The sequence below is a fragment of the Musa acuminata genome, chromosome BXJ3-11 (genome assembly GCF_036884655.1).
Source record: "Musa acuminata AAA Group cultivar baxijiao chromosome BXJ3-11, Cavendish_Baxijiao_AAA, whole genome shotgun sequence".
In the NCBI taxonomy this organism is placed as follows: Eukaryota; Viridiplantae; Streptophyta; class Magnoliopsida; order Zingiberales; family Musaceae; genus Musa; species Musa acuminata.
The window spans coordinates 1,063,859-1,079,666 of NC_088359.1; the positions used below are offsets into that span (position 1 = coordinate 1,063,859).

The 15,808-nt window shown below is 34.7% G+C and overlaps 1 protein-coding gene across 1 annotated transcript; it reads left to right on the top strand.

The window, feature by feature from the left end:
• The first annotated feature begins 49 nt into the window (after positions 1-49).
• LOC135652173 (protein NUCLEOLAR COMPLEX ASSOCIATED 4-like) lies at positions 50-12,774 on the top strand. The gene is made up of 15 exons (XM_065172927.1): positions 50-508; positions 593-685; positions 1,894-1,967; positions 3,016-3,065; positions 3,172-3,220; positions 4,017-4,117; positions 5,297-5,382; positions 7,445-7,546; positions 8,896-8,954; positions 9,049-9,223; positions 10,232-10,405; positions 10,638-10,797; positions 11,532-11,589; positions 11,666-11,771; positions 12,306-12,774. Exons 1-15 carry the CDS (start codon positions 95-97, stop codon positions 12,456-12,458), a joined length of 1,854 nt encoding a protein of 617 aa, XP_065028999.1. The 5' UTR covers positions 50-94; the 3' UTR covers positions 12,459-12,774.
• Positions 12,775-15,808: the final 3,034 nt, after the last annotated feature.

A 15,808-nucleotide genomic window follows, 5' to 3' on the forward strand; every position in this document is an offset into this window, starting at 1 on the left:
CGGTTTATTAACCCATGACCAAAGTGCTACTCAACTTCAAAACCCTAGAAACAGATTTAACCGAGTTAGAAGAGCCTCTTCCTCGCCCACGGCCATGGCGTCTCCAGCCAAGAAACGGAAGCAACCCCAAGGGAATGAGGAGAGGAGGAAGAGGAGAAGCGGCGGAACCCTGGCCCTAGACGACCTCAAAGCCCTCGGGCACCAGCTCCTCTCTTCCCGCGCCCACATCAACAACCTCCCCGTCCTCCTCTCCTTCCTCTCTCCGTCCTCCCCAGTCGCCCTTGCCCTTGAATCCCTCATCTCTATCCAATCCTTCTTCGTTCCGCTCTTCCCTGAGATCCCTTCGTCGTTGTCCGTCCCTAACAAGCGATCCGAGGCTCCCACCGATGATGGCGAAGAGAAGGACGTCGAGTTGGTTTTCAAGGACTGGCTCAGGGAGAGGTTCGGGGAGTTCTTGAATGGTCTTATTGAGATCACTGTCTCGGAGCAATCCGTCGATGCCCTCAGGGTAAGAATTCTTTGGATTGCATCGAGATACCTCTGAGGCGGCCAGGATGTTTCTTAATCCCTTCTTGTAACCGGATTATTTTAGGATGTCGCCCTGGATGCGATTATGGATTTTGTCAAGCTGGGAAAGGACGGAAGATTCCACTCGGCTATTTATCATAGGTTTCTGCATAGAATTGTAAGATATTCTTTCAAATCTACAACACTCTTGCAAGTGGCCTTACCGCACGATTATGGATTTCTAGATGTTTCTTGGAGCTCAGAATAAAAGAAGTTTTCTCAACTTGTTTGATAAGTTCCCAAATATCTGTTCTTACCATAATATTTTTATAATTCTCACTTGATTGGTTGGTCATTGTTAACTGCAGCTGTCATTCTATTGGTATAATTTATGGTATGGCTTAGACATATAATCTGCTATGGAAATTGATGGAATAACTTTAATCTTATATTGTAAGCGGGATGAAAACTAGATGCAACTTCTGAATAAGCTTTGAAATCTCAAAATGGCATACTTCAATTATTGTTTTCAAGATCCACCATAACTTCATTACTCATAACTGCTGACAATAAACAAAGTCAAACTTCTAGGTGTCAGTTTGGGCACCAGCAACATCTTATTTGGTTATATTTATTTATAATGGAGGCGGCACATTATGTGCTTCTGCTATTATCCATATGTAGCTCTACCAGCAAAAAAAAATATTTCTTTTCTGATTCCCTGCATCTTTCTACTTCTGAAAATTCTATTATGCTAATAATTCTTCATGGTTGCCAGTCATGGAAGTTTTAATAAGGTCTCTTAGGTTAACCTTGTTCCATGTCTTATTTCCTCAATATGATAGTCTAAATACACCATTTCAGTACATTTAATCAGAATTATCAGATAAGTAAATCACAGTTTATCAGACTGGAATAATGTGATTGCTAATCCATCTATTACACTGTTGACCAAATGCAACTGATCTTGATGACTCTTCCTTGTTGATTTTATTTTCTTTTTATAATTTCACGAGAAGGCTTGATCTAAGGAAAATATTGGAACATTAGATACCCAACCATAAAAAAATCCTCAGCAGTTTGAATAAAGCATGGATACACGGAGAGGACAAAGAAAGTTTCAAGACATTATTGTAGATCAGAATGCCCTTTAATGGTGCATATGCCTCATTTTCATAACCTCATCAGATGTAGTGTAAATGTGCCCCTTAAAGTTTAAACCTGTTTTAGTTGACCTTTTGAAGTAATTGCTTGTTTATGTGAAGTAGTGTTTATTTGTTTCGACCTTCAGTTTCCTTTTTAACTACATTACCACTTCATTTGCTTATAACATTTTAACAGTTTAGTTTGCATATTTAATATTTTAGTATTTATATTTTTATGCAGGTCCGTGCTACATCTGCTGTTGATCCTTTGTTAGACTTGCTTGGACCAAAGTATTTCAAGTACATAGATGTTCGGTATGGGATACCTTGATAATTACTGCCTAAAAGATCATATACAACAAGTTTGCATAAGTTAAAATGCATATTGAAGTTTCAAGGTCATTTACTAATTGATTATTATGGATTCGGTATGTATAAAGCATGTCGATCCTATCTTATTTTTCAAGTGCATGTGCAACTCTGTCTCAAACAATGGATTTGTTTATTGTGTCATGGCACCATGTTCACATTTGTTATATTTATGAAACATGACATTCTGGAGAGTTGTTACGTAGACCAAATTTGGCTTGTGTAAGGCATTATGAAACATGCCCATATTGTGTCATGGCATTCAAATGTGATATTTATGAAACATTCAGCTTATTTGGCTTGCGTAAGGCATGAAATAGCCTTGATGGTGCAAATTTAAAGTTGAGTGAATTGATGAATACTATTAAGGAAAATATAATGATCTACATTACATAGTGGACTTTGAGGTATTATGGTAATTTTTAATTTTTTTTGTGATTTTAGAAAGGATTTTAGTTAACGTGACCATTCGGTTGACATAAGATTTTACATAGTTGCAGCTTGCAACTAGAGTTTGACATAGATTTTACATGGTAAGGTGGTATGCCCACTAGGCCTAGCAATATGTGCAATATATTTACTTGGCTATTTATTGGCATGGCTAGCATGGTATGACATGCATAGCTTGGCAGATTGACAATCTATTGGCACATAGATCATTGTAAACTAGTGTTGTTCGCTCGCTTAGGCGCTCGGGTGAGGCGAGGCCCGAGCACCTCAAGGAGTGTAGCTTATTGTTAGTTAGTGCTTTTAATTGATTATCTTTAAAATTGTTATACTGAATTTGTATGACAGGCTTCAGGTTCTCTTGTTTAAGTAATGAAGTCGTACTACCTCACCTGTTACCACATTTTCTTCTTTTTTGTTCTTGTTCTTTTCATCATCAGCCCAATGACAGACTAAACTGACATATGCATTTATGCATGAGTAACTCACATGTGGACGTTGCTTTGAGGCCCTTTTGAGTTTCTCAGGTTCTCTATTTTTCATGCAGGTATTTTACCTATACAAGTATGGACAAGATTATCAAAAGTTTCGAATCAAGTAATACCAACAGTTATTATTGTAGTTGCAATTATGTTTCTTAAGAAAGTTCACACCTATTTGTACTGACATTTTGCTGTTGTTTACGTTAATATTTTTTCTACAGAAATTGGAAAAGCTACTTTTCACAGTGATGAAGACAGCTCTAAACTAAGGTGGGATTTAAATTTCATAAGGGATATGTTTTATGGTCTTTTATTTGTTGAGCTCATATATCTTTGATTTCGTGTGTGTGTGTGTGTGTGTGTGTGTGTGTGTGTATATATATAGCAGTTAGTGCTACGAAATCAGTAGCAAATTTAGCTATAGAATTCTGTACCATAGTTTGGCTTCATTATAGTTGCCTGCTTGTGGGAGTTGTGCAAAAAAATTTGCTATTTGGTTCATTGTCGAAGCTGGTTTTGCTTATGCTTAGTGATTAAGTCTGTTACATATATATACACACACACTGCCCGGTACAGACGGTATTATTCGAAATTGAAGACCTTGATTTTAAAAATACTGAATAGTGTTCCAGCTCCCATTTTACATGCTGGCTGTATGGATATATCCCCTTGAATGAATTTTATGATGGATAACTTTGTTCAATCTTAACATTTGTAGATTTCTGAAGATTGCACAATCAAAGTATGGCTTGTTGGTATTTTCTTTTTATCATGTTATTGAATTATTGGCTGTCAAATTAAATTAGGAAATGATATTGTTCCTGTATCCCATTCCATAATAATTTTTCCAATGAAGCATTTACGTGAAGTTTATATTTTTGAGGCATGTGAATCACAACTTTGCAAAATCTTAACTGTCTTCTTTTATCGAATCACAGTTTTATATTACTTCACATCTGGAGATTTGTTTTTCTACCTTTCATCTTGCTCTTATTTTCTGATCAATGGCATTTTCAGAAATTGTCTCAGTTCATGATATCCTTATTTTGCTCTTGCTACTTTGCAGTAGTATGGAGTTTCCTGTTCGCATAATGTACAATATTTTGTCCCGTTGCCCTCCTTCAGAAGCTGAGAAAGAACAAAGTTATGAAATGTGGAGTCAATTGGGTAATCATATACTTTCTTTGTAATCATATACTGCTTTTGTAATCACATATACTTTCTTTGTAATCATACACTTCTTTGTAGGCACGGACTTGATTAAAAGATAAAGTAGATATTTCTCTTCTTCAATGAGAACACATTATTTTGTCCTGTTGCCTTCCTTTAGAAGCTGAGAAAGAAAAAGTTATTAAATGTGGAGTCCATTGGGTAGTCATATACTTTCTTTGTAATCATATACTTCTTTTGTAATCACATATACTTTCTTTGTAATCATTCCCTTCTTTGTAGGCATGGACTTGATTAAAAGATAAACGAGATATTTCTCTTCAATGAGAACGCATGTTATTTTGTGATCATGGTTATGTTTCCTCGCAATTTTTCACTAAACTCGCAATTATTTCTTTCTGTAGAAGATATTTTTTATGCTGAAAACTCAGGTTTTTTTGTCTGTGTCAAAGGGTTTTTTTCTTTGGTGTTTCTTAGGAGCATTGGTAACTGCTAGTATTTTCGGGCACTAATTGAAAACTGAATTTTCATATATAGACAATGTGCATATTCTGTGTGCAAATATGCATTTATCTGTTACTTTTTAAATCAATATTGTTGAATAATAGATATCAATTTATAATTTCTCTTCTTTTCTTTGATCTGCTTGACTATGTTGTTCTGAAACCAGTTTTTTGTTCTAGAAGAAAACCTACTTGATTTCATTTTATAATTACTGGTGCGTCTTTTTGATTCATGGTATGATAAAATTTTGTTATTTTCTAAAAAAATGTTGGAATGTTGAATATTCTTTGCATATAGAGCGTCACAGTGTAAGTTCTAGTTCAAAAGAGCTATATGATCCACATATTTGCATACTTCAAAGAAAGCCAATGAATGCATAAGCTGAAAATGTATTAATAAATTATCTTCTGCAGAAGGTTGCCTTCCTGTTTAATAGTGTAAATAATAAAGAACTGTAGGCAGTAGGTTTGGGTCGGTGTGGTGTTTTAACTATCCAACAACAAATATCTTCTATTATGAAGTCTAAGTTTTACTATTTAGCTTCTAGGGGAATTCTATCATTTTAAAAGCATTATCTTATCATCTATGTGTGCTGGTCAAGTGATTGCTCATAAATCCTTCAGTACCTTTCTGCAAAAGGATTGGCATTACTTAATTACAACATTACTGTAGGTATCTCATCCAAAGTAGGGAAGTTGTCTTCTAATGATCCGGTTTCAGATGCAGAACCAGAAAACTCGAGGAAAGTTGACACTGATGTAAGTTTTTTGTATATATATTTTCCTACTTTGCCATATTGTATACACGGGTGTGCATTGTTTGTGCGTGATAAAAGGAACAAAAAGAGGAGTTTGGTAGAAAAGAATTGTGGTAGTATGCTTCCATGTAATATTTTTGTAAAAATGCCAGTTCATTTCATGATGCATGTATTACTAATTTTTGCATTGCTATGCTCTGATATGTACGTTTAACTTTCATTGTCATAGTACCATGTTTAAGAGTAAATTCCAAAATTTTCTAAATATGATTAGATTTAGCTTAAATATTCTTGTAGGTACACCAATTGTCAAAACATGCACCATCTCAATACTCATGATGATTCTTCTGCAAATTTGAAAATTACAAATCTTCTACTAATCATCAAATCAGTGCTTTTTGTCCTATTTGTTCTCTCTTTCCATGACCTTTCATTTTTTGACTTGGGAAATAAGTCAGCAGTAATATTTACATTTTCTTTTGGACAACAGAATTCTTTCTGGCCATTTTCTTTCTAAAACATGACAACAGCAGCACAATGTGCTGTTCTGTTGATTATAGTGGCCCCATTCTGTCTGTAATGTACTGTAAATCCAAGTGCATCATCAAGCTCTGTAGAGCGGTATTGTGCTGTCTTTATTGCAGTCCTCTCTCGAAGTTCTGAAGCAGTCTAATCTGCTCCCAAAGCAATTAATATTAGGTTATGAAGGGCATGGTTCACTCTAGTATTTTTGATCAGGAATGTACCATTGCTGGTTTGGGAACCTGGCTTGGTTGGGATTGACTTTTTTCTAGATCTCTTAGTTAGAATGAAGTACACACTTGAAATGTGGAACACATCTTTACACACACACATACATGGACATGTATCTATATGTATTTATATACATGTGCAGTTCTGTAAGCTCTGAAGCAGTCTAATAAGAAGTGTTCAAGAATAGGTTACATGGAGCTTGTCTCACTCTAGTACATAGAATGAGAGCAGAAACTGACTCACTCTAGCACCTCGGGCATTTTAAACCCTTGACTCATTTTAATGCCCTTGACAACAGTGAGTTCAGTGGGGGTAGATCATTTTTAGATCTCAGTACGTTGATCAAAAATGTGTAACACAACACATGCATATTATATGCCTGTGCATGTGTATACATGATATCATATGAATGAAAGTACTAGCAAACTATTGTATATCTGTATGTTCTTTTTTGTCTCTTTATTTTGTCTAGGCTTCTAGAATATTTCCATTTTCATCCAGATTGTCGTTGACTCATGATCTGACACAATCACTGCTTTATCAGCATTTTCTGTGATATTATGACCCCCTGTTAATATCACTTGGGAGATGCAGAATGGTTCACTCTAGGGTCATTGATTTAGTGGCCTTTTTCTTGTCACCACCTCATTGAGGTATCATGATGCTCAGAAACTTTGCCTTCAGTGTTTTGGTCATGTCAGCTGAGTCTTGTTTCAAGCATTGGGCCAGCATACTGCTCCTAACTCATGGCAGTTTCTGATATCTATAATTACTTCAAGCTACTACCTATCCTGATGATTACATGCATATGGAATACCTTCTGTATTGATCATACAAATTAAGCTTTCGTAATATTTGACTATTGATTTTCTGTAAGCTGATGAAATACAAAGTTTCCTCTTTGTTCTAATACTTGCTAAATCAGAAAATAATTTGCATTTTCACACACGGTGCTGATCCACATTGGCCTTGGCTTTACCTGTTCGAGATGTGATATGCTGGTACTTGTGGTGGTACCAAGGACAATACGAGTATGGAGGGAGAGTTGCGTAGGAAACATCTTTTCAGTAGTCATTAAAATTTTGTTGTCCCATCTAATTAAGACATCTCTCTTGCAACTTAATAAGTTTATGATAATGTATATTAAATGCTAATAATTATCTGCCAACCAATTAAAACATGAAATAGTGAGATGTAGGAATGAATGAGTTAATTTCTATTGTACTTGTATTATATGCTTCAGCTTGAAGAGAATAGTCATCCTACATGTATGAAGTAATTTGGCATCATCTTTTTTGCCACTTCTGCAGGTTTCATCTTCAAGCCACATAACCAAAAAGATCAAGTTAAAGTTTGCCAAAGCTTGGATTTCCTTTCTCAAATTACCACTTCCTGTTGATGTGTACAAGGAGGTAATTATTGTTACAAGGTTACTAGGTTCTATTTTTTTTTCCATTTTTCTCTGTTGATTTTAGATTTTGCTTTGATCTCATTCCTTGATATCTGGCTGGCTTTACGAAATTCCAACTTAAAAAATTTATGAGTTTGCTTCTTTTGCATTCTCTAAGTGAGCAAAGGCAGCATCATTCTTCAGGGATTATTTCAACTTTCTTAGGAAAGACATATAAGAAATAATTTTGCGCCTTATGCGGTGCAGTGCATCAACATGAATTGTCTTTTTGGCAATACAATTCTTAACAATGTTACAGCTATGAGAAAGAAGACACTTGATTATTAGTAGTGGCTTTGATGTATGGTGGTGGCTGGTGAGATACTTTCAGTGACCACAGTGGTCATCATGGTGGTAGTAAGAAGTTTTGTCTTATGTTGGTGGCAAATGCAATTGCCACCATAAAGTAGTGGTAGCTGGAAATAGGGAACTGGAAGGTGGTGGAAGGTGATACAGGCAAAGGGCATTCTCAGTTTTAGGGTAATGATTACCAACTTGTTAGTGATAAATTTAGGGTATGAAAAAATGGGAAAAATAAATAACATAAATATTAGAAATAATAGGTAAATGCAACATGGTTGAGAAGATTCTTAACCTTTGTCTTTGCTTTCTTGATTATGTAGCAAAATCTAGAAACAAAACTCCACCTCCAAAAAGCATGCACACATCTAAACAAGAGAGGAAATTTATGCCAACCCACACATAGACACCATAGCTGACCCTTTGTTTGTGATGTTTCCTTTAAAACTTTTATTCTTATACCTAAGATACCATTAGTTGTGAAGAATTTTGATTCATGCCTAACAATGCTGCACAAACAAAAATTTAAGTTTTGCAGGAGATAGAGTTACTTCAAATTTTATGGGGCTATGTCCTAGAAAATCTTGTAGGCATAAGCATTTGTAAATTACTGGCACAATAATTGATTATTTTGGATACATAATATTTTTTTTTATATCCTTTTCTTAACACATTATCAATTTATCCTTGAGGAGACAATCTATTTAATTTTGCATCTGGGCTAAGGCTGCAACACCCTGCACTGGCTTGAGTTCTCTGCACCAATTTTCTTTTTGACTCTGCTTTTGCAACTTGCAGCACACATGGTTTTTGACTGCTAGTTCTTAGACTTGTAATACGTTTTAGTATTGGTTTATTGGTGTTTCATTTTGCTCTGTGTTTTTAATTATCCGAATAATTGCTTCTGAATATCTGGTGCAGTTTTCTTTAATTTATAATTATTTTTATACTCAGATGTTATGCAACTAATATTTTCTGATTGTCTCACCAATATGCATTCTTCTTATTCAGGTTCTTGCTTCAATCCATCAGACCATTATTCCATATTTAGCAAACCCTTCCATCCTTTGGTAAGACTTTGTAAATTACTCAGCTTTTTGTTGAATATTAATGCTCTTACAGACTCCTGGGAAGCCTGACATATCATCTTGCAATGATTTTCAGTGATTTTTTAACTAGGTCATATGACATTGGAGGTGTAGTTAGTGTAATGGCACTTAATGGCCTTTTCATCCTCATGACACAACATGGTTTGGAGTATCCCAAATTTTATGAAAAACTTTATGCATTGTTGACCCCAGCGATTTTCATGGCAAAACATCGAGCAGGGTTTTTGCAAGTAAGTTTTGTAACATCCATAAAGTTACTATGTTGATTTTCTGTTACGTGATAATAACTGTTTCGTGTTAATTTTAGGAAAGTAATCCTTTTATCAGGCTAGGGTTCTTCACTAAGCTATGAGATGTTTGCCCATTAACAAATAGTTACCTTCTTTTAAAAACATTCCACATGTTGGTGTAGTTTTAAATGTTAAACTCCATCATTCTTTTATGCAACCTTGTTAATATTTGCTACATTACTCTGTAACCTTAAATGAGAAATATGGTTGATGTCATTCTTTTCCAAAGATGTTAAAAAGTAATGTTGTGTTTCCCAAGCTTGGACCAGGAAAAATAATGAATTAAATGACCTTTATTTAACTCACATAATGGAATGACCCTTGCTGAAAGATGGAAAAATCCATATGGTTGAAGCAAAATACTTAGTTTTAGTTCATTGGACTCACAAGTCGTAACAGTGGTCTCTGTCATTGTCATTGCGAATTATTTTCTTGGCAGTGATCCCTGTATAAACCTACCATGTTTTTTTTTCTTCTGCGAAATTAGCAATGCTGCAATCATATATCACTAAGAGCATGAAACAAGTACAATTGAGAAGGAAGAGTAGAAGAAAGAAAGACAAAAAGAAGGAACAGAAAAGAGAATCTAGGAAGAACTGTCTTAAAAAACTAACATTATTTAACTTCTTAATCATTTCATGATGTCACCTAAATCTGGAAAGTCAAACTGCCAGAAGACATTCTGAACCATTCTAATGGAGCGCTTTTGCAACCACATACGTAGAATAATTTTGTATATTTTAAACAGTCTTGTAATGAATTTCCTAGAAGTACACTTGTGGATTTTAACCACATAATAAAATAATTTTTATTATTGATAAAAAAAGGTTTGTTGCTCCTGCTAGACTTTTAGAACTGAACTTGAGGATCTAAAGATTGTTGGTCTGAAAGAAAAAACCATCTCATGATGAATATTTTTGCTGACATTGGAAATATTATGTCTTGTAGCTCCTGGATACCTGTTTAAAATCATCGTATCTTCCAGCATATCTTGCTGCTACATTTGCCAAGAAATTGAGTAGACTGGCTCTCGCAGTACCACCATCTGGAGCGCTTATTATTATTGCTGTAATTCACAATTTATTGCGGAGGCATCCAGCAATTAATTTTTTAGTTCATCAGGTTCTCCCTTCACGACTTCCCTCCAGAATGGACATTTTTTACTCAACTTGCTTGTACATTAATATAAATGATTGCACAAGTCTGGATTTTTAAGTTAGTCTAACTGCAACTTCTTTATGTTTGAGTCTGAATTTCGTATCCTAATCATAATATAAGATCATGAATACTGTAATTCATTTTTGAAGTTGTGCAAATGCTGTGATTCTTATTGTACTTTTGGTCTCTCATGCAGCCAATTGGTGATGAAAATGACAGAGGTACTTCTGTGGAAGATAATAGATCTGGTGAGGATGCAAGGGAATCAGACAATGGGAACATCAATCTGAGCGCAAAGCTTGGCACTGATCCATTTAACATTCAAGAGTGTGACCCTGCTAAGTCGAATGCCATGCGTAAGTTTCTTCATAATGAATAGTGACATTACTATTTTTGCAGCATTTAAAATGGATAGACTAATTATTTAAGGATGTAAAGCGAGGTTCACCAGAAGTATTGCTTATTTTAGCAAATCTGATAGCTATTATCTTTTTTTTTATTTTGCCCAAATCATATTCTTCTAAACATAGAGATAAGGTCCAATAAATAACAGTGCTAAGGATGTTGCTCGTAACAGATGGTGGGTTATGGTGATGATTACAATCACCTTGTTAACATTAATGCTGATGAATTTGATATATTATTAAGAAACTGTGCAAGTCATTTATCTCCTTCCATTTGTGGCAAATCTTTATCTTTTGTAGATTGAAAAGAATGCTTTCCATCCTTCTGTGAATCAGATTTTTTATTCTTTTTTAAATATAAAAAATTGTGGAAGGCAACTTGAGGCTTCTTGTATGTTCAATTATAGAGGGGAAGAAGGGATAGTTTCTTATTGTTCTGTTCCTGCAGAGGGGGGACAGAAGATAAGTAGTTAGGTGATGCAAGAAGAGAAGTGTCACCTCAAAGGTTTATTTTTTTGGAAATAGGTTCTTATTCCTCAACAATTTATTGTTGGGAGGGTTTGATTTGGCTTTTTTTTTAACCATCACTTATTAGCATAGCATGGATCCATCGGTGTCCACTGAGGGACAAGCATTCTGTTTGAATCAAATCTGTGCCTGATGGGTCCTTTATTATGATGCTGCAGGAAGTTCTTTATGGGAAATTGAAACTCTCCGACATCATTACACCCCAGCTGTCTCCAGGTAGTGAAGTTTTTTCTCTATTGTGCTGCATCAATGTTTTCCACATCATAGTTTGAGATATTAATTTCATTATCAGATTTGTGGCTTCTCTTGAGAATGATCTCACAGTTAGAGCCAAAACATCCGAAGTAACTGTTGCAGATTTCAGTTCTGGGTCTTATGCCACAGTATTCAGAGAAGAGGTTAGCTTCCAGTCAAAACTATTTACTTTTTATTTCTCATATGTGGCTTTTACAATTGGAATATAGACTATTAGCCTTCTAATGATCCCACATCAGATGTGGGCCATGTAGAGCTGTTTATTGGTCATCATTAGACTATTTGTGTAGTGAACAGTCGACCTGGTGATAAAATGTTTACCAATGCATGGCCATTAATCAATCTCACATGCTGCCTTCTATGGTGATTTTATGATTAGGTGGATCTCATGAGGACTTTTGGTTTTCATTGATAGAGATTGTGAGGCTGCCAATAGGTTGACATTGGATGCAGGATATATTGACTCTCTCTCTCTCTCTCTCTCTCTCTCTCTCTCTATATATATATATATATATATATATATATATATAAAGACATGTATTTTCCATTGGGTTATCACACATACTTTTATTCTGATTCGTGATAATTTGATGGTCGGTGAAACTAATGGAGATGATTGATAACAACATTTTGTTGTACATTGTCCAGCTGAAACAAACCAAAACAATTTCTTGCAGGTCCGGCGGCGGATAAAGCAGGTTCCGATTGCATTTTACAAAGTTATTCCATCCTCCCTATTTGACAACTCCGAATTTCCTGGCTGGACTTTCGGCAATCAGCAAAATGACAAGCAAGAACTGAATGCTAGACAAAACGAGGTTACAGTTTGACGAGCACTTACCTTGTGAATTGGACTTTGATTGACGAACAAAGGAATGGGTCAGATTTGGAGTTCTAACCAATTTTGACGTGTGAATCAAGAGTTGTAACAGATCAGATATATTTTTATATCACTCGCTCCTTGCATCTTTGTAACGTAATTCACAGACCAAGTTTTCTTGTTGGATAATTTTTGACATGTTTCTTGTGCTACATTCAGCTGTTATTTGTGTGATGCTGAATGTAGGATACTGTTGATATGGGCATTTGTTATGGAGCGCTATTACCAGAAATGCTAAATTTATGACCGTAGCCGTTACCCCATCACTGGAATATTCTTCCTGATTTCATCTATGCCCTCTTAATTTCAAGTGCATTTTATCGAAAAAAACTTCCTACCGGCTTTTAATAGGGGTTTTTTATTTAAAATTTTGATAATATTCTTGTATCGAGTTGTTTGGTTGGTTTGGCTCTTGAATTTTTCTCTCTGAGCATGTTCTGCTCTTGAATTATTCTCTCTGAGCATTGTTCTTTCTTTCGACATAATCTATCGATGTATCAAATTTTTTATGACATTCGATCATTTGGCCTAATACTTGATTCTTTTGACACGATGTTCGAACTTATAACACGAAGTTTAATCTTTAGCACATTGATCAAACCTCTAGTTCGACATTTAATTTTTGACATGATATTTTTTTTAACATAACATCTGATTCTCTTATTTCGATAATTTACTTTTTGATAATATGTGATATCAAAATATTTTTTATATCATTTTTTTAATCAATAAACTTATCAATTGATTTCATCATCAAAAATATGAGATTCAATATTTTTTTTAATTTGGTTATAATTTTAAATTATAAGAGAGTATAAAAGTTATCTCCTCAGCCTTCAAAGGGAAAAAGTTGTAACAAGAGTAGTTGATTTTCGTTCATTGGAAAAAAGAGGGATAGTAAAAGTCGGTAGCTTTGAGAGAAGAGGAATAAAGAATGGATATAGGTCGGAAAGATTGAACCATTATAAATTTGTTTGTCTCTCTATACATGTTTTTGTGATTTAATTTTATTCTCTTTGTTTACAATTTTAACTTGATCAATTGAGTTTCAGATATATATTGATTTATTGATCGAGTTTTAAAATTGATTAAAAATGTTATTAGTTCCACGTCGTAACGAGTAGCTCTTTCTTACTCGAACCCTCTCATCATGCCCAAATATTAGATACCAAATGCCATAACTTGGGTTTAATGAGTTAACTGGTCTATCAACTTTGTTTAACCTAAACCACTAGTCAAAATACTTAAGTTAAAATAAATATGAGTTAACTGGTTTATCAACTTTGTTTAACTTAAATTACTAGTCAAAATACTTAAGTTAAAATAAATAATAATATACTCAAATCCTTATACGTTAATTTTAGTCTTGTTCACTTTTGGATACGAGACTAATTGAAATATTATAATTGGTGTAAAATTTGTATATATATAGTAATGTATATTTATGTTTGTACCTGGAGTTGTATATTCTTATTATCATCGTAATAATGTTATGTATGTGGTTATGATGTTTACTAAATTAATTAATTTAAGATAATTAATTTTTGAAACAACGTATTTTTTGGTTGAATATACGAGTAAGTTGACCCCGAGTGTAATTTAAGTATAATATTGAAATTCCACTAAACCTATCGAAACACTTGCGAAATATTAGCACATGTTTATAAGATGATTAGTTGGACACTTTCTTTTTTTTAAAAAAAATTTAGGATGATTATTATAAAAAATAATAAAAAAATAAGGACAGAGCTAGGCAGTACCATCACCTAGGCAAGGCAGTACCACTACCCCTTAGCAATATATTATTGGGTGGTATCACTGCTTCGTGGGCATATCATTGATTCTGTAATCAAGTATAACTTCAATTAATTTTCACAAAACCAATCAAAACTTCTATTAGGATAAGCTTCTATTAGGATAAGATGCTAAGATGTTTAGTATCACTTTCTAAATTTTTTTTATAAATTTAGGGTATTTAATTTTTTAGATAAGATATTTTTTAATTGAATTTATGATCGAGTGTAACATGAGTTAATTTTCATCAAGTCAATCTAAGCTTATCTAGGTCTAATAGGATATGATTTTAAGCTATTTAATATCACTTTACTCTTTTTTTAATTATATAAAGAGATTAGGATATGATTTTAAGCTATTTAATATCACTTTACTCTTTTTTTAATTATATAAAGAGATTAATTTTTAAATATGATATTTTTGGATTGAATATGCGATTAAGTGTAACCCGAGTTAATTTTTAGTAAATTGATCTAAACTGTTAGGATCAAGAGCACTAAGAGGGGGGGGGGGGGGGGGTTGAATTAGTGCAGCGGAAATCTTTCGACGATTAAAACTTCGAAAGCTGCGTTCGTTCGATAAAAACGATTTCGATGTAAAAGTCGATTCTAAGATTACTTTAACTTAAGATTAAGCGAGATGATGTTAAAGTAGATCTATGAAGGCAGTTTGCAGTTTATGATGGAAATCAGAATGCAAGCGCAAACTGAAATACGATGTTCGTACGATAAAACCAGTTTACGTCTAAATGCCGATTCTGAAGATATTGAACTTTGAGATATGTTTTATAAATGCGCAGAAGGCAGTTTGCAGTTATGATTGAAGTCTAAACGTAAACGTAAACTGAAATATGATGCTCATACGAAAAAGCCGATTTACGTCTAAATGCAGATTCGGAAAGCTCTGAACTTAGAAACTCGTTCGTTAAGAGCGCAGAGGGTAGTAAGCTATTAAGGAGGTTTGCAGTAAAGATAAAATGCTCAAAGTAAATGCAAACCGAGATTTAGAGTGGTTCGGTCAATCTTGACCTACTTCACTTTTGGCTTCCTCCACCGACGAGGTCACCGACGTCAACTAGAGGCCTTCCTTCAATAGGCGAAGGCCAACCACCCTTTTACAGTTTCACTCCTTTTGACGGGCTTAGGAGACAACCCTTACAGAAATTTTCTCTCCTCTCTTTACAACTCAAACCTCGAAGAATAGAGGGAGGAGAACTTTTGGCCTTTACAACAATTTTGAGCTCTAAAAATCACTAAAAAAGATCAAGATTTTGGGTAAGTTCTTACCTTTCAGTGCTGAATGGGTGGGGTATTTATAGGCCCCAACCCAGTTCAAATTTGGAGCTCAAAACTATCAATTCCCGGAATTCCGGGATCAGGCGGTTGCACCTCCTGACTGGGGCGGTTGCACCGCCTGGCAGAGCTCGAAGACTTAGCCTCTGGGCGGTGCCACCTCTGTTAGGGGCGGTTGCACCTCTCTGCCAGAGCTCGAAGACCGAGCTCAGGC